The sequence below is a fragment of the Salvelinus sp. IW2-2015 genome, linkage group LG9 (assembly GCF_002910315.2).
Source record: "Salvelinus sp. IW2-2015 linkage group LG9, ASM291031v2, whole genome shotgun sequence".
Lineage (NCBI taxonomy): Eukaryota > Metazoa > Chordata > Actinopteri > Salmoniformes > Salmonidae > Salvelinus > Salvelinus sp. IW2-2015.
The window spans coordinates 22,537,101-22,555,537 of NC_036849.1; the positions used below are offsets into that span (position 1 = coordinate 22,537,101).

The 18,437-nt window shown below is 42.2% G+C and overlaps 1 protein-coding gene across 2 annotated transcripts in view; it reads right to left on the bottom strand.

Moving 5' to 3' along the window:
- Positions 1-639: 639 nt before the first annotated feature.
- Positions 640-18,437, bottom strand: part of LOC111968832 (serine/threonine-protein kinase D3) — a 76,015-nt gene continuing 58,217 nt past the window's right edge. For both annotated transcript variants that reach the window (XM_023994721.3, XM_070445215.1), the window contains 8 exons: positions 17,286-17,341; positions 16,801-16,873; positions 15,396-15,502; positions 4,231-4,392; positions 3,425-3,523; positions 3,053-3,320; positions 2,387-2,472; positions 640-2,235 (listed from right to left, as the gene is read on the bottom strand). In XM_023994721.3, coding sequence (XP_023850489.1) covers positions 2,062-2,235; positions 2,387-2,472; positions 3,053-3,320; positions 3,425-3,523; positions 4,231-4,392; positions 15,396-15,502; positions 16,801-16,873; positions 17,286-17,341 — 1,025 coding nt within the window. In that variant the 3' untranslated portion in view covers positions 640-2,061. The remainder of the gene's footprint in view (positions 2,236-2,386; positions 2,473-3,052; positions 3,321-3,424; positions 3,524-4,230; positions 4,393-15,395; positions 15,503-16,800; positions 16,874-17,285; positions 17,342-18,437) is intronic.

An 18,437-nucleotide genomic window follows, 5' to 3' on the forward strand; every position in this document is an offset into this window, starting at 1 on the left:
AGTTTCATGGTCGTCAATCAAAAAATGTAATTACGGGTGAACATACTTTGGTAACCTTGGAGCAGCAACCACCCCTGCATACCACTGCTGGCTTGCTTCTGAAGCAAGCAGGGTTGGTCCTGGTCAGTCCTGGATGGGAGACCAGGTGCGGCTGGAAGTGGTGTTGGAGGGCCAGTAGGAGGCACTCTTTCCTCTGGTCTAAACAAAGATCCCAATGCCCCAGGGCAGTGATTGGGGACACTGCTCTGTGTAGGGTGCCGTCTTTTGGATGGGACGTTAAACGGGTGTCTGACTCCTGAGTCTTAAAGATCCCATGGCACTTATCGTAAGAGTAGGGGTGTTAACCCCGGTGTCCTGGCTAAATTCCCAATCTGGCCCTCAACCATCACGGTCACCTAATAATCCCCAGTTTACAATTGGCTCATTCATCCCCCTCCTCTCCCCTGTAACTATTCCCCAGGTCGTTGCTGCAAATGAGAACGTGTTCTCAGTCAAAATAAYGGTAAAATAAAAAATAAATAAAAATAAAGCAGTACAGGAATGTTCATTGACAAACCAACAGTGCACTGCACTGACATATTCCAGAGTTAAGGCTGTATTCACTGTGATATTCAAGATCAACTCCATGAAAGTAGAAGATAAGGAAAATTGACATTTTATTGAAAAACACAAAAGATGCTCACAATAGGCTATTCTTTCCAAACACTCACCAATGAGTAAAATGTGTTTCTCATCTCTCCGTTTGCTTCACAAATTCAAATGAACAGATAGAACAATGTTGTATACCTTGCACCCATGCGTGGTATTGGCATGATGGAGCCCTTGTAATGAAGGCTTGGTCCCTCATGAGAAACCCCGTAGTAAGCCCATTTCTCAGTCCCTCCTGTTCAGCTGGCATATTCTGATACAAGGACCTGGAGTGGCCTTGGTTCAACCAAGCCTCTTTCACATACAGTAGACAGCTACTGTAATACCTTGAAGGTGTGGTAGTCCCATCACCAGTTTTGCTTTCAACCCTGCTTGGAATGTACGTAGTAAATCCATTTAGTCAATGAAGTAGAGTGAGCCACAATGATGACTGTCATTATAAAAAACGATTAGTTATTGGTCATGGACTGTGAAAAAACAGGAAAATGGAACATCAATAATATCAACGAGTTGGAGGCAGTCTTTTGTCTCTCAGATTTTAAATTTACTTGCTTATTTGATAGGTGCTCTACTAAAGGCTTTGTATTGCAGCCCTTTTCACAAACTTTATACTACTCACCTACTGTAGGAATTACTGTATCAAGCTCTTACCACAAACGTCAAGTTGTGATGCAGTTAACCATTTCTGTCCTTTGGTAGTTTTCTCCAGGGAACCTGATGTAGCAGCGCTAACTTTTCAACTTCAAATTGTTAGGGTGGATGGTAGTATAGTGCAAAAAATGTACCCCCATTAGTAAAACATAACATATACATACAAATGAGAGTTCCAGTTTCATACCGTCAAAGGACTTTAAAAACAATATTGGTATAAGCACAAAGTTATGTTTGCAAATACCTAAGCATTCCAATCTTTCTGTGGATACAAATCCCTTGTAAAAAGTGCCTTTTAAGCTCACTCTGTAAGCCCTTCACAGGTAGAATAGCATACCCTTACTTTCACTCCCTATGTTGAGGAAATTGTATTTCTTAATTGTCATTTGCCTTGCAATAATGATGTATTTCCTTAAAGGAGCAATGAAATTAAGCTTCATCATAGAATGATTCTACAACATAAAAAAACAAAAAATGTAATGTAAAAAAGTCCTTCACCGAACGTTTTTGGTTACACTGCCGTGTCAAAGAGAATCAGGCGCCTCCACAGTGCCACCTGTCTGTTCCCTGTGGCAGTGTCTAACCATAGAGTCTTGGGTCAGAATGTCTCCCTGTCACACAGCCCCTGCACATGGGTGTCTGATCCTTTCCCAACCATTTTTAAAGGGAATGCTTCCAAAGGTCCATAACCTGCAGAGGTTCATGTGGATTTCCTCTTGACGACACCTGTAGCCTGTAGCCTGTAACATGTCCTCCAGGCCACTAAGGGTCTTCTTCCATATCGTCCAGGTTGGGTGCCATGATGAAGTGTTTTGGGTGGATCAGGCTGTGCTCGTCTGCATGCTCCTCCCAACGCACATCATCACTCTCGTGAGTGATGTAACGCTCGCCACGCCGTGTTTCAAACTCCCTGAGGTCCAGCCATGTCTGGTAGTCCTGAGAGAGAGAGAGAGGGGGGAACAGGAGTTATAGCAGGGATCCAATACAATGTCTGCCCTTTTCTAAGTCACATTATGAAACGTGTGGGAATGTTTTGTTAGATGTGCCTATGCACTGCTTACAGTATAATTAGGCTAATATTTATTACCTGTAGCCAAGGATGGCTGAGGGACTTGTCCACACTGTACCGCTTCCTCATCTTCACTTGTAGGAGGTTGTTAATGAGATCTGTAGCTGTGAGAGGAATAGAGATGTAATGTTAGTCTCAAAGTGAGAGGTAGACATGAAACATCAGTGCTGTCTCTCTACCCACACGTCTGGATCTACCAGCGTGGGTTTCAGACCCTGTGGCTCTTTCACCTGTGTGGTTTACATGATTCACTGACAAATCTCCCTGCAGCCCCATCTACATATCCCCCACATAGGCCTACACTACTGTATATTAGAAATCATAGTTCAACTTGGTGGGGGGGGGGGGCAGGGCCGAGTTTGCAAAACCCTTGTCCTGCAGCAACAGGAAATGTGAATTATTATGTGGATTATAATTAATGGACATTTTATAGTGGTTGATACATTTTTTGTAAGGGAAAATCAAGTCAGAAATGTCAAAGTGGAAAATACAAACTCTAGAAGCCATTTTAAACCTCAAATACACTACTAGTTTTAAATGTCATGCATTGCAGGAAGGTTCTCCTGCAACAGGGTGATTAAATTAAGATCCTACATCTGTAGTGACATTACACACTTTACAGAGATGTGTGTCATCACTTAGCATTCATGCATTTAAATATTATTAAGCAGCCTGCCTTCCTACCTTCTGCAGAGATCTCCTTCCATGGCTGGGGTGGGTACATGAAGGCAGCGTTCTGGATCTGATCGTTAATGTCCTCGTCCTCGTTGAAGGGGAAGGTGCCACTAAGGCTGACGTAAATGATGACCCCCACTGACCACATGTCCAAGGAGCGGTTGTAGCCCTTACTACGCAGCACCTCTGGGGCCAGGTAGGCTGGGGTACCCACCACCGAACGCCTGAACGACTTCTCACCAATGATACGGGCAAAGCCAAAGTCACACAGTTTAACCTGCCAGGACAAACAAACACACACATGAGAATGCTACATTGTCTCCTCCACACATTTTATACACATACAATACATATTTTACTAGAAAGACTACTGGTTGTTACCTGAGGGAAGGGTTCTGCTGAGGCCAGCAGCACGTTCTCAGGCTTCAGGTCACAGTGGACGATGTTCTTGAAATGCAGATGTCTCAAAGCCACCAGGATCTGTTACAGAACATAGCCCAAAGCCCATGGGTTAGTTATATCAAACCACATCATACCACACAATGACCCATTCATATAACCTTATGGACTCACTCATAAAATATGTGTAAATAATGGGAGTTGCATTAGTATTTTAGTAGTTAATTAAGCTATTTCTAGGTTGGTCACTTTCTTAGGTTCCATATGGAGACATGATCTCATCTCTGCTGTAGTGTAAGCATAAACTGTAGTTGCTACCGCTGCACGCATGTTTATCTGTGGTCCTCTAACCACTCCACACTGCTGCCTGACTCCTGACTTTGACAAAGTCCTGATAAACCACATCAGAGCCAGGCCTGCTGCTAATTGTCATGTGCCTAATGGACCAGCTCATGTTTGGCCCCGGGGTCCCTCTTTTGTAATTAGCCCACAAGACCAGAGCAGAGCAGCGCACCACTACGCCACCGCAGGCTGTAATCCACCGGGAGGGACACGGCGATGATGCCATCCAGACCAGCGCGCCCCGTAAACAATCCCCCCCATATCCACACACCGCAAGAATAAATAGGCCCGGGGTTGAGTCTACTACAGATTATATAGAGAAAGGGAGAGGGAGGAAAAGAGGGAGAAAGAAAGTGAGCAAGGACAGAGAGATAGAGGGGGGAGGGGGTGTTAGAGATGAGATAAGAGAAAAGTAGAGCAAGCAAGAATGGGAGAAAGAGACAGACCTGTGTGACCAGGAACTTGGTGATGCGTTCTGGGAGCTTGCTCTTCTCACTGGACAGGATCATCTCCAACATGTCTCCATGGAGCTTCTCCATGACAACAAACACTCTCTCTGGCGTCTCGAACATACACTCCAGGTTGACGATGCCAGGATGGTGAAGGTTCTAAACGAGGGAGCAAACCTCAGAGTCAACATTCTATACTGTAGCATATTTCAGTGTCACCGTTTGAAACTCAGCAAGAATGACTACTGTATTTAAAACAAAAAACAGTGTTAAGTGAGAACTAGGGATTTGTCTGAAGCCGAAAAAGCAAGGAAATACACATGAGCACCACAATGCMTATTCCACCCATGCTCTACCAAGGTTTTCCAGCACACAGCTTTGACCTACTACAGTAGATACGTTGGTCTATTGTACTTCAAACTATGTGTAGGCAGGTTGCTTAGGATTCAAACCTTTTCAAACAGCCTAATTCATACTCTTAGAGGAGGTGCTCCCCCAATAATGTGATTTGTACCATATACAATTTAAAGTATTGGATTCTTCACACACCCAGTCCGCTACCTTTTCAATCGTTTTAAAATTATATGAAAGCATACTTTGAGCAAGTTGTTATGCTTGTAGTAATGTGATGCCTGCCTGTATTTCCTTAAACCTTTATTTTATCACAACAGTTGTAGTGTATTGAGCAGTCACTCATATATAGAGGTCTATAGAGCCTGTCTGCATTCCTGATTTCTGTAACCGTTAGCTTACCTGTGTAATATTTACATAAGCTCAGAAACACTTGTTTTGCAAACATGGTTCAGTTTTATCAATTGCCGTGCTCATCAATGAGCAGGTTATTACCTCTGTCAAATGACTATGTACCTTAAAGTTGTATGTATTTGTATTTATTTTTTGCAATAAAGATGGTGACGCTACAATAATACACATTTACAATAGGCCAATTTCTAAATATACATACAGTGCATTCGGAAAGTATTCAGACCCCTTGACTTTTTCCACATTTTGTTACGTTACAGCCTTATTCTAAAATTGATAAAATAGTTTTTTCCCTTCATCAAMCTACACACTATACCCAATAATAACAAAGCAAAAAATGTTTTTTAGAAATGTTTGCAAATGTATTAGAAATAAAAAAACGAAATACAGAAACATTTACATAAGTATTCAGACCTTTTACTTAGTACTGTCCCGTTCTGTGAGCTTGTCCTGTTCTTGCTCCTAGACGTTTCCACGTCACAATTACAGCACTTATAGTTGACCGGGGCAGCTTTAGCAGGGAAGAAATTGGATGAACTGACTTGTTGGAAAGGTGGCATGCTATCACTGAGCTCTCAGTAAGGCCACTCTACTGCCAATGTTTGTCTATGGAGATTGCATGGCTGTGTGCTTGATTTTATACAACTGTCAGCAACAGGTGTGGCTGAAATAGCAGAATCCACTCATTTGAAGGGGTGTCCACATACAGTACCAGTCAAAAGTTTGGACACACCTACTCATTACAGTGTTTTTCTTATTTTTACTATTTTCCACATTGTAGAATAATAGTGAAGACATCAAAATTATGAAATAACACACACGGAATCATGTAGTAACCAAAAAAGTGTTAAACAAATCAAAGTCTATTTTAGATTTGAGATTCTTCAAAGTAAACACCCTTTCACTTGATGACAGCTTTGCACACTCTTGGCATTCTCTCAGCCAATTTCATGAGGTAGTCACCTGGAATGGATTTCAATTAACTGGTGTGCCTTGTTAAAAGTCMATTTGTGGAATTTCTTTCCTTCTTAATGCATTTGAGCCAATCAGTTGTGTTGTGACAAGGTAGGGGTGGTATACAGAAGATAGCCCTATTTGGTAAAATACCAAGTCCACATTATGGCAAGAACAGCTCAAATAAGCAAAGCGAAACAACAGTCCATCATTACTTTAAGACATGGAGGTCAGTAAATACGGAACATTTCAAGAACTTTTAAAGTTTCTTCAAGTTCAGTCACAAAAAACGTCAAGCGCCATGATGAAACTGGCTCCCATGAGGACCACCACAGGAAAGGAAGACCCAGAGTTACCTCTGCTGCAGAGGATAAGTTCATTAGAGTTAACTGCACCTCAGATTGCAGCCCAAAAAAATGCTTCACAGAATTCAAGTAACAGACACATCTCAACATACACTGTTCAAAGGAGACTGYGTGAATCAGGCCTTCATGGTCAAATTGCTGCCAAGAAACCACTGCTAAAGGACACCAATAAGAAGAAGACACTTGCTTGGGCAAAGAAACACAAGCAATGGACATTAGACTGGTGGAAATCTGTCCTTTGAGATTTTTGGTTCCAACCGCAGTGTGATCGTGAAAAGCAGAGTAGGTGAACGGATGATCTCCACATGTGTGGTTCCCACCGTGAAGCATGGAGGAGGAGGTGTGATGGTGCTTTRCTGGTGACACTGTCTGGGATTTATTTAGAATTCAAGGCACACTTAACCAGCATGGCTACCACAGCATTCTGTAGCGATACGCCATCCCATCTGGTTTGCGCTTAGGGGGACTATCATTTMTTTTTCAACAGGACAATGACCTAAAACCCACCTCCAGATTGTGTAAGGGCTATTTGACCAAGGAGAGTGATGGAGTGCTGCATCAGATGACCTGGCTTCCACAATCACCTGACGTCAACCCAATTGAGACAGTTTGGGATGAGTTGGACCGCAGAGTGAAGGAAAAGCAGCCAACAAGTGCTCAGCATATGTGGGAACTCCTTCAAGACTGTTGGAAAAGCATTCCAGGTGAAGCTGGTTGAGAGAATGCCAAGAGTTTGCAAAGCTACAAATCAAGGAAAAGCGTGGCTACTTCGGGCCAAAGAGTTCAATCTTGGTTTCATCAGACCAGAGAATCTTGTTTCTCATGGTCTGAGAGTCTTTAGGTTGCTTTTTGGAAAACTCCAAGTGGACTGTCGTGTGCTTCCGTCTGGCCACTCTACCATAAAGGCCTAATTAGTGGAGTGCTGCAGATATGGTTGTCCTTCTGGAAGGTTCTCCCATCTCCACAGAGGAACTCTAGAGCTCTGTCAGAGTCACCATCGGGTGCTTGCTCACCTCCCTGACCAAGGCCCTTCTTCCCCGATTACTCAGTTTGGTCAGGCAGCCAGCTCTAGGAAGAGTCTTGGTGGATCCAAACTTCTTATATTTAAGAATGATGGAAGCTACTGTGTTCTTGGGGACCACCAATGCTGCATAAATGTTTTGGTACCCTTCCCCAGATCTGTGTCTCGACACAATCYTGTTTCGGAGCTCTACGGACAATTCCTTTGACCTCGCAGCTTAGTTTTTGCTCTCACATGCACTGTCAACTGTGGGACCTTTTATAGACAGGTGTGAGCCTTTCCAAATCATGTCCAATCAATTGAATTTACCACAGGTGGACTACTCCAAAAAAGTTGTATAAACATCTCGAGGATGATCAATGGAAACAGGATGCACCTGAGCTCAATTTCGAGCCTCATAGCAAAAGGTATGTATATTTATGTAAATAAGGTATTTTTTTAGTTTTAATAAATTTGCTACAATTTTATAAAACCTGTTTTTGACTTGTCATTATGGGTTATTGTGTAGATTGCTGAGGAAATAGTTTTATTTAATCAATTTCAGAATAAGGCTGTAACGTAACAAAATTTTGAAAAAGTCAAGGGGTCTGAATACTTTCCGAAGGCCCTGTATACAAGGAAATCAGTCAATTGAAATAAATGAATTGGGACCTTATCTATGGATTTCAAATGACTGGGCAAGGACGCAGTCATGGGTGGGCCAATCAGATTGAAGTTTTCCCCACAAAATGGCTTGATTACAGACAGAAATACTCCTCAGTACCACCTCAGACAATCCCGCAGGTAAAGAAGCAGGATGTGGAGGTCCTGGGCTGGTGTGGTTTCACGTGGTCTGCAGCTGTGAGGCCRGTTGGAAGTGCTGCCATACTCTCTAAAACAACGTTGGAAGCGACTTATGAGAGAGAAATTAAGATAAAATTATCTGGGAACAGCTCTGGTGGACATTCTTGCAGTCAGCATGCCAATTGCATGCTCCCTCAAAACTTGAGCCATCTGTGCATGCAATGTGCATGACACATTGTGCTGTCTGACAAAACTGCACATTTTAGAGTGGCCATTTATTGTCCCCAGCACAAGGTGCACCTGTGTAATTATCCTGCTGTTTAATCAGATTCATGATATGCCACACCTGTCAAGTGGGTGGATTATCTTGGAAAAGGAGAAATTCTCACTAACAATGATGTAAACAAATTTGTACACAAAATTATAGAGCAATTAGCTTTTTGTGTGTATGGAAATCCAACACTTTACATGTTGCGTTTATATTTTTGTGCAGTATATAGTATAGACAGTGCTTTCGGAGAGTATTCAGACCCCTTCCCTTTTTCCACATTTTGTTACTTTACAGACTTATTCTAAAATGGATAAAATATTTTTTTCCTCATCAATCTACACACAATACTCTATAATGACATAGCGAAAACAAGTTTTTATAAATTTTTGCAAATGTATTAAAAATAAAAATATACTGTGTGTGTGTATATATATATACAGTGGGGAGAACAAGTATTTGATACACTGCCGATTTTGCAGGTTTTCCTACTTACAAAGCATGTAGAGGTCTGTCATTTTTATCATAGGTACACTTCAACTGTGAGAGACGACCTAAAAAACAAAAATCCAGAAAATCACATTGTATGATTTTTAAGTAATTAATTAGCATTTATTGCATGACATAAGTATTTGATACATCAGAAAAGCAGAACTTAATATTTAGTACAGAAACCTTTGGTGCAATTACAGAGATCATACGTTTCCTGTAGTTCTTGACCAGGTTTGCACACACTGCAGCAGGGATTTTGGCCCACTCCTCCATACAGACCATCTCCAGATCCTCAGGTTTCGGGGCTGTCGCTGGGCAATACGGACTTTCAGCTCCCTCCAAAGATTTTCTATTGGGTTCAGGTGGAGACTGGCTAGGCCACTCCGGGACTTTTGAGATGCTTCTTACGGAGCCACTCCTTAGTTGCCCTGGCTGTGTGTTGCGGGTCGTTGTCATGCTGGAAGACCCAGCCACGACCCATCTTCAATGCTCTTACTGAGGGAAGGAGGTTGTTGGCCAAGATCTCGCGATACATGGCCCCATCCATCCTCCCTCAATACAGTGCAGTCGTCCTGTCCCCTTTGCAGAAAAGCATCCCCAAATAATGATGTTTCCACTCCATGCTTCACGATTGGGATGGTGTTCTTGGGCTGTACCTTCCTTCTTCCTCCAAACACGGCAAGTGGAGTTTAGACCAAAAAGCTCTATTTTTGTCTCATCAGACCACATGACCTTCTCCCATTCCTCCTCTGGATCATCCAGATGGTCATTGGCAAACTTCAGACGGGCCTGGACATGCGCTGGTGAGCAGGGGACCTTGCGTGCGCTGCAGTAATTTAATCCATGACGGCGTAATGTGTACTAATGGTTTTCTTTGAGACTGTGGTCCCAGCTCTCTTCAGGTCATTGACCAGGTCCTGTCGTGTAGTTCTGGCTGATCCCTCACCTTCCTCATGATCATTGATGCCCCACGAGGTGAGATCTTGCATAGCCCCAGACCGGAGGTGATTGACCGTCATCTTGAACTTCTTCCATTTCTAATAATTGCGCCAACAGTTGTTGCCTTCTCACCAAGCTGCTTGCCTATTGTCTCGTAGCCCATCCCAGCCTTGTGCAGGTCTACAATTTTATCCCTGATGTCCTTACACAGCTTTCTGGTCTTGGCCATTGGGGAGAGTTGGAGTCTGTTTGATTGATTGTGTGGACAGGTGTCTTTTATACAGGTAATGAGTTCAAACAGGTGCAGTTAATACAGGTAATGATGGAGAACAGGAGGGCTTCTTAAAGTAAAACTAACAGTCTGTGAGAGCCGGAATTCTTACTGGTGGGTAGGTGATCAAATACTTATGTCATGCAATAAAATGCAAATTAATTACTTAAAAATCATACAATGTGATTTTCTGGATTTTTGTTTTAGATTCCGCCTCTCACAGTTGAAGTGTACCTATGAAAAAATTACAGACTCTACATGCTTTAGTAGAGAAAACCTGCAAAATCGGCAGTGTATCAAATACTTGTTCTCCTATATTATATATATTATATTATAACAGTGGGAGAACAAGTATTTGATACACTGCGATTTTGCAGGTTTTCCTACTTACAAAGCATGTAGAGGTCTGTAATTTTTATCATAGGTACACTTCAACTGTGAGAGACGGAATCTAAAACAAAAATCCAGAAACTCACATTGTATGATTAAATAATTAATTTGCATTTTATTGCATGACATAAGTATTTGATCACCTACCAACCAGTAAGAATTCCGGCTCTCACAGACCTGTTAGTTTTTCTTTAAGAAGCCCTCCTGTTCTCCACTCATTACCTGTATTAACTGCACCTGTTTGAACTCGTTACCTGTATAAAAGACACCTGTCCACACACTCAATCAAACAGATTCCAACCTCTCCACAATGGCCAAGACCAGAAAGCTGTGTAAGGACATCAGGGATAAAATTTGAGACCTGCACAAGGCTGGGATGGCTACAGGACAATAGGCAAGCAGCTTGGTGAAGGAAACAACTGTTGGCGCAATTATTAGAAAATGGAAGAATGTCAAGATGACGGTCAATCACCCTGTCTGGGGCTCCATGCAAGATTTCACCTCGTGGGGCATCAATGATCATGAGGAAGGTGAGGGATCAGCCCAGAACTACACGGCAGGACCTGGTCAATGACCTGAAGAGAGCTGGGACCACAGTCTCAAAGAAAACCATTAGTAACACCTACGCCGTCATGGATTAAAATCCTGCAGCGCACGCAAGGTCCCCTGCTTAAGCCAGTGCATGTCCGGCCTGTCTGAAGTTTGCCAATGACCATCTGGATGATCCAGAGGAGGAATGGGAGAAGGTCATGTGGTCTGATGAGACAAAAATAGAGCTTTTTGGTCTAACTCCACTCGCCGTGTTTGGGGAAGAAGAAGTAGAGTACAACCCCAAGAACACCATCCAACCGTGAAGCATGGAGGTGAAAACTTCATTCTTGTGGGATTGCTTTCTGCAAAGGGGACAGGACGACTGCACCGTATTGAGGGGAGGATGGATGGGGCCATGTATCGCGAGATCTTGGCCAACAACCTCCTTCCCTCAGTAAGAGCATTGAAGATGGGTCGTGGCTGGGTCTTCCAGCATGACAACGACACGAAGCACACAGCCATGGCAACTAAGGAGTGGCTCCGTAAGAAGCATCTCAAGGTCCTGGAGTGGCCTAGCCAGTCTCCAGACCTGAACCCAATAGAAAATCTTTGGAGGAGCTGAAACTCCGTATTGCCCAGCGCACACCGAAACCTGAAGGATCTGGAGAAGATCTGTAGGAGGAGTGGGCCAAAATCCCTGCTGCAGTGTGTGCAAACCTATTCAAGAACTACAGGAAACGTATGATCTCTGTAATTGCAACAAAGGTTTCTGTACCAAAATATTAAGTTCTGCTTTTCTGATGTACAAATACTTATGTCATGCAATAAAATGCAAATTAATACTTAAAAATCATACAATGTGATTTTCTGGATTTTGTTTTAGATTCCGTCTCTCATAGTTGAAGTGTACCTATGATAAAATTACAGACCTCTACATGCTTTGTAAGTAGGAAAACCTGCAAAATCGGCAGTGTATCAAATACTTGTTCTCCCCACTGTATATATATATATTAGTTGAAGTTGAAAGTTTATATACACTTAGGTTAGTCATTAAAACTCGTTTTTCAATCACTCCAAAATTTCTTGTTAACAAACTATAGTTTTGGCAAGTCAGTCAGGACATCTACTTTGTGCATGACACAAGTAATTTTTCCAACAATTGTTTACAGACAGATTATTTCACTGTATCACAATTCCAGTGGGTCAGATACACTAAATTGACTGTGCCTTTAAACAGCTTGGGAAATTCCAGAAAATTATGTCATGGCTTTAGAAGCTTCTGATAGGCTAATTGACATAATTTGAGTCAATTGGAGGTATACCTGTGGATGTATTTCAAGGCCTACCTTCAAACTCAGTGCCTCATTGCTTGACTACATGGGAAAATCAAAACAAATCAGCCAAGACCTCAGAAAAAAATGGTATACCTCCACAAGTCTGGTTCATCCTCGGGAGCAATTTACAAACGCCTGAAGGTACCACGTTCATCTGTACAAACAATAGTACGCAAGTATAAATACCATGGGACCACACACCCGTCAAACCACTCAGGAAGGAGACGCATTCTGTCTCCTAGAGATGAACGTACTTTGGTGTGAAAAGTGCAAATCAATCCCAGAACAACAGCAAAGGACCTTGTGAAGATGCTGGAGGAAACAGGTACAGAAGTATCTATATCCACAGTAAAACGAGTCCTATATCCACATAATCTGAAAGGCCGCTCAGCAAGGAAGAAGCCACTGCTCCAAAACCGCCATAAAAAAGCCAGACTACGGTTTGCAACTGCCCATGGGGACAAAGCTCGTACTTTTTGGAGAAATGTCCTCTGGTCTGATGAAAATAGAACTGTTTGGCCATAATGACCATCATTATGTTTGGAGGAAAAAGAGGGAGGTTTTTAAGCCTTAGAACACCATCCCAACTGTGAAGCATGGGGGTGGCAGCATCATGTTGTGGGGGTGCTTTGCTGCAGGAGGGACTGGTGCACTTTACAAAATAGATGGCATCAAAATTATGTCGATAAATTGAAGTAACATCTCAAGACATCAGGCAGGAAGTTAAAGCTTGGTCGCAAATGGGTCTTCTGCCCACAATGACCGCATGCATACTTCCAAAGCTGTGGCAAAATGGCTTAAGGACAACAAAGTCAAGGTATTGGCGTGGCCATCACAAAGCCCTGACCTCAATCCTATTGACAATTGTTGGACAGAACTGAAAAAGCGTGTGCGAGCAAGGAGGCCTACAAACATGACTCAGTTACACCAGCTCTGTCAGGAGGAATGGGCCAAAATTCACCCAACTTATTGTGGGAAGCTTGTAAAAGGCTACCTGAAAACTTTGACCAAAGTTAAATAATTTCAAGTCAATGCTACCAAATACTAATTGAGTGTATGTACACTTCTGACCCACTGGGAATGTGATGAAAGAAATAAAAGCTGAAAGAAATCATTCTCTCTAGTATTATTCTGACATTTCAGATTCTTAAAATAAAGTGGTGATCCTAACTGACTTAAGACGAGGAATTTTTACTTGGATTAAATGTCAGGAATTGTGAAAAACTGAGTTTAAATGTATTTGGCTAAGGTGTATGTAAACGTCCGACTTCAACTGTATATATTATTTTAATAGGGCCCAGTTTTCCAAAAGCATCTTAAGGCTAACTTCATCGTTAGAACCTTCGTAGGCACATCGTTAAATCTCCGAGCTGTTTCCAAAAACCATCATTACTACAGTTGCACTAGAAAACACTCGTTATTTACCGACTGCCTCAGACCACTTATAGAACAGCTAACCGGGTCTTTAGATATTTTGTTGCCCTTCCTCATCACTTTATAAACAGAAGATCTCCGCTAAACATAGAATCAAGTTGTCTCTCTGTGACTGCCAATTACATATGTCCTTCAAGACTGTTGGAAAAGCATTCCTCATGAAGCTGGTTGAGAGAATGCCAAGAGTGTGCAAAGCTGTCATCAAGGAAAATGGTGGCTACTTTGAAGAATCCATATGTGTTATTTTGTGAAGAATGATTCCATGTGTGTTATTTCATAGTTTTGATGTCTTCACTATTATTCTACAATGTAGAAAATAGTAAAAATAAAGAAAAACACTGGAATGAAAGGTGTGTCAAAACTTTTGAATGGTACATATATTCACCTTTCATTCAGAACCTAAAATTAACCTAACTTCAATGTCTGAAAAATACATATTTTAAACGTAAATTTGCTTACTGGGTTCACATTTTTGGTAACATACTGAAAAGTAACATGACACTGTTGATCAGTCAGCTCAAATTTTGATTAAAATGGCATGAAAAAATGTTGATCGATGACAAAGGAGGCAGTGTACTGAATTAATGCATCATAAGGTAAGAGCTTTGTTCTGGATGCTCTGACAGCGACGTCTCGGTCTGGTGTGTTGATCTAGCTAATTGTGTTCACTTACTACAATGCACAGCCGATGCGCTACTTGCATGTGCATTGGCTGGGTTTAGATACAACAGCTAGCAAGAACATTTGTTTTATCAACTACAGTTTGTGTTGTGAGAGGCTGGTCTTGGTTGAGGAAATGTAGCTTAGCTAGCAGTTGTTTGTGCTGAAACTGATATCTGGCTGCACATGATGCTAGCCAGACAGTTTGACAGTAACATGCCTGAGTAGCGTGGCAGTTAACCAAAGTTCAAAAAGTTTGATGTTGACAAACTTTACTTAGCTAGCCAGCCAGCTTTGCTTTATGGAAGAATGTAGCTAGCTATGATATATTATCAACATTGCGTTATGGTCTACGATCTATAAAGCTATGTTACAGTCTCGTTGGCGTGTACCTGTAGCTACTGGCTAGTTGGCTAGCTAACTGGTTATAGCAGCGGGGACGTTTGCTAGCYTACTTGTTTGTGCTCTGATTTAGTTTAAATATACCTAGCTAGCTAGCTTCCTTTGCTTGTAGCTTGCTTCTCATCCGACTGGTGTTCGCTAGCTAGCGAGCTACAGCTGCTACTAGCTAGCTGCTGTTGCGCTGCAACCGAGTTGCTGGTCCCGGTTTTAGAAATCGGAGATTCGGAAAATATATTAGCAGTGTCAGAAATGCTACAGAAAGGTAGCACATCGTTTGTTCTCTATTGGCATGTGAGAGCGATAAATTACACATTTAATTAAAACTTTTGCCCTACAAACGCATTCAGTCTGAAAGGTGTCAAGTCTAATGTTCTCTTTATGGACGCTGTAATCAGACGCCTAGATATTGAGCTAGGTTTGGGCAAGACATTTTATTTTTTCCTAATGCTAACGACTGTGTTAAAAATCCGGTATGTGGTTCTTGGTAGCTTCAATCAATCCCTACTACAGTCGGGCTATAATACATCTGACTGGTACAACATGTTCTATGTGTTACCTGGAGAATGGCCACTTCATTCCTCAGTTGGCTCTCCTGCTTGGTAGGGAACCTCATTTTGTCAATCACCTTGATGGCAACATCTCTTCCAGTCTTTCTGTGTTTCCCTGCCAACAGAAATAAATAAGTGTGTAACCGTGTACATACACTATATATAAAAAAAGTATTTGGACACCCATTGCTGACAGGTGTAAAAAAATCAAGCACACAGCCATGCAAAAATCTCCATAGACAAACACTGGCAATAAAATGGCATTACTGAACAGCTCAGTGACTTTAAACGTGGCACCATCATAGGATGCCACCTGTTCAACAAGTCAGTTTGTCAAATTTCTGCCCTGCTAGAGCTGCCTCGGTCAACTGTAAGTGCTGTTATTATGAAGTGGAAACGTCTAGGAGCAACAACGGCTCATCCACGAAGTGGTAGGCCACACAAGCTCACAGAACGGGACCGCCGAGTGCTGAAGCACGTAAAAATCGTCTGTCCTCAGTTGCACCACTCATTACTGAGTTCCAAACTGCCTCTGGAAGCAACGTCAGCACAATAACTGTTTGTCAGGAGCTTCATGAAATGGGTTTCCATGGCTGAGCGCAAGCCTAAGATCACCATGTGCAATGCTAAGTGTCAGCTGGAGTGGTGTAAAGCTCACCGCCATTGGACTCTGGAGCAGTGGAAACACGCTCTCTGGAGTGATGAATCACGGTTCACCATCTGGCAGTCCGACGGACGAATCTGGGTTTGGCGGATGCCAGGAGAACGCTACCTGCCCGAATGCATAGTGCCAACTGTAAAGTTTGATAGAAGAGGGATAATAGTCTAGGGCTGTTTTTCATGGTTCGGGTTAGCCCACTTAGTTCCAGTGAAGGGAAATCTTAACGCTACAGCATACAATTACATTGTAGGCTTTTCTGTGCTTCCAACGTTGTGGCAAAAGTTTTGGGAAGTACCTTTCCTGTGTCAGCATGACAATGCCTCCGTGCACAAATCGAGGTCCATACAGAAATAGTTTGTTGAGATCGGTGTGGAAGAACTTGACTGGCCTGCACAGAGCCCTGACCTCAACGCCATCGAACACCTTTGCGATGAATTGGAACGCAGACTGTCAGCCAGGCCTAATCGCCCAACATCAGTGCCTGACCTCACTAATGCTCTTGTGGCTGAATGGATGCATGTCCCAAATGCAATGTTTAATTGATAGCCTTCCCAGAACAGTGGAGGCTGTTATAGCAGCAAAGGGGGACTAACTCCATATTAATGGCCATGATTTTGGAATGAGATGTTCGACGAGCAGGTGTCCACATACTTTTGGCCATGTAATGTATATACAGTATCATAAAGATAGATATGTTTTGGTTTGGGTTGAGAGAATACAATTAATCAAAACATGGATACCCAGGCACATACCTCCATACACAATCCCAAACTGACCAGATCCTAGAACCTCGTCAGAGAAGATCTGGTACACCGAGCTGATGTCCTACAGAGTGGAAAACGCTTTAGTATTACTAAAGTTTATTACATCGCTTAGTAAAGGGTAATGCTAGTGCTAATACACATTTAACTGTGGGTTTACACTGCTATATGTTTACACTGCTATATCATCAATTGAATAGATGCCGTTGTATTGGTATGGTCTTTGAGATGCCAAATGGGTCACTTTCACTCAATGCAGAAGTATAGCACACATGAATATCACCATTTCCCATAACAAGGGTATCCGTGACTTCCTTAATGTCTTTTTAAATATATATATWTTTTTTTCATACAGTTGACATGCAATGTTTAATGGTCAATGAAGAATGCAGAAGTAAAAGAGGAAAATGTATGACTGCACACACGCACATACAGAGAAATTGTGCAAGATCGTACGTAAAAGTTACCATACTCACCACATTCTCCTTTATCTGGCAGTTCGACACAGATATGCTGACAGACAACTCCTGTTCTGGTGSAGGAAACAAAAGTTTTCACTTTAAACAGTACACATGCAGAAAGTACTCAATGTATCCCTAACTTATCAAAAACAGAGATACATTTCTCACGTTTTCACGTCCTTAAAGCCTATCACAGCTGCTTGGACTACACACAGCAGATACAATAATGACCCTTTCAAATTGATTAGGAAGGATATGTGTTATTGAACAGCATAACTATGTGTTGCATTTCATTGTAAGTGTTATGGGAGCCTCCCTGAGGCCAATATTCAGTCATGGGGTTTCAAAATCATGTTTTACCACACAGTGGCGCAACGGTCTAAGGCACTGCATCTCAGTGCTTGAGGCRTCACTACAGAAACCCTGGTTTGAATCAAGGCTGTATCACAACCGGCCGTGATTGGGAGTCCCATAGTGCGGCACACAATTGGCCCAGCGTCGTCCGGGTTTGGCCGGTGTAGGCCGTCATTGTAAATAAGAATTTGTTCTAAACAGACTTGCTTAGTTAAATAAAGGTTAAATAAAAGAAATTAAAACATAGTAATAGTAATAATGAACGAAAACTAATCTTCTGATCAACAATGTGTGTCCTCCTGTATTTGTCATTGAGTAAGAAGCATAGTATAGCACTATTGGGCACGAGGCTGAGTCTCTGCAGCTTGTTGTTATTTCAGGGTGGTTGGATAGCGAGGGGTAATAAAGTGGTGGGCCTCATCTGTTTGGCATTATCACCCTCACCATCTATCTGATTTACACCACAATTCATGGCCAGCTAAATGACCTCCAGGGGCGCTCATCTCATCTGCACTTTAAAACGTTAAAACCTGCCCTGGTGATTGTGGGCACTGAACCACAAGTGTGTTTATTAAATAACCTAAAGGTAAAAAAATACCACTAATCTGATTTCGGCCATCTTCATTATTAGATTAAGGTGCATTACTTTATTGGATGTGATGGAAGAGGAASGTGGATTTTAACACACACATATAATCCCCTGAATCTATGTCAGGTTTCAGGTGTCGCGCCATGTGCCCACAGGTGAGCAACAGGTTGAATGTGCCACCTTGACTCTATAGCCCGTAAGATCATCATAATTATTATAATCAA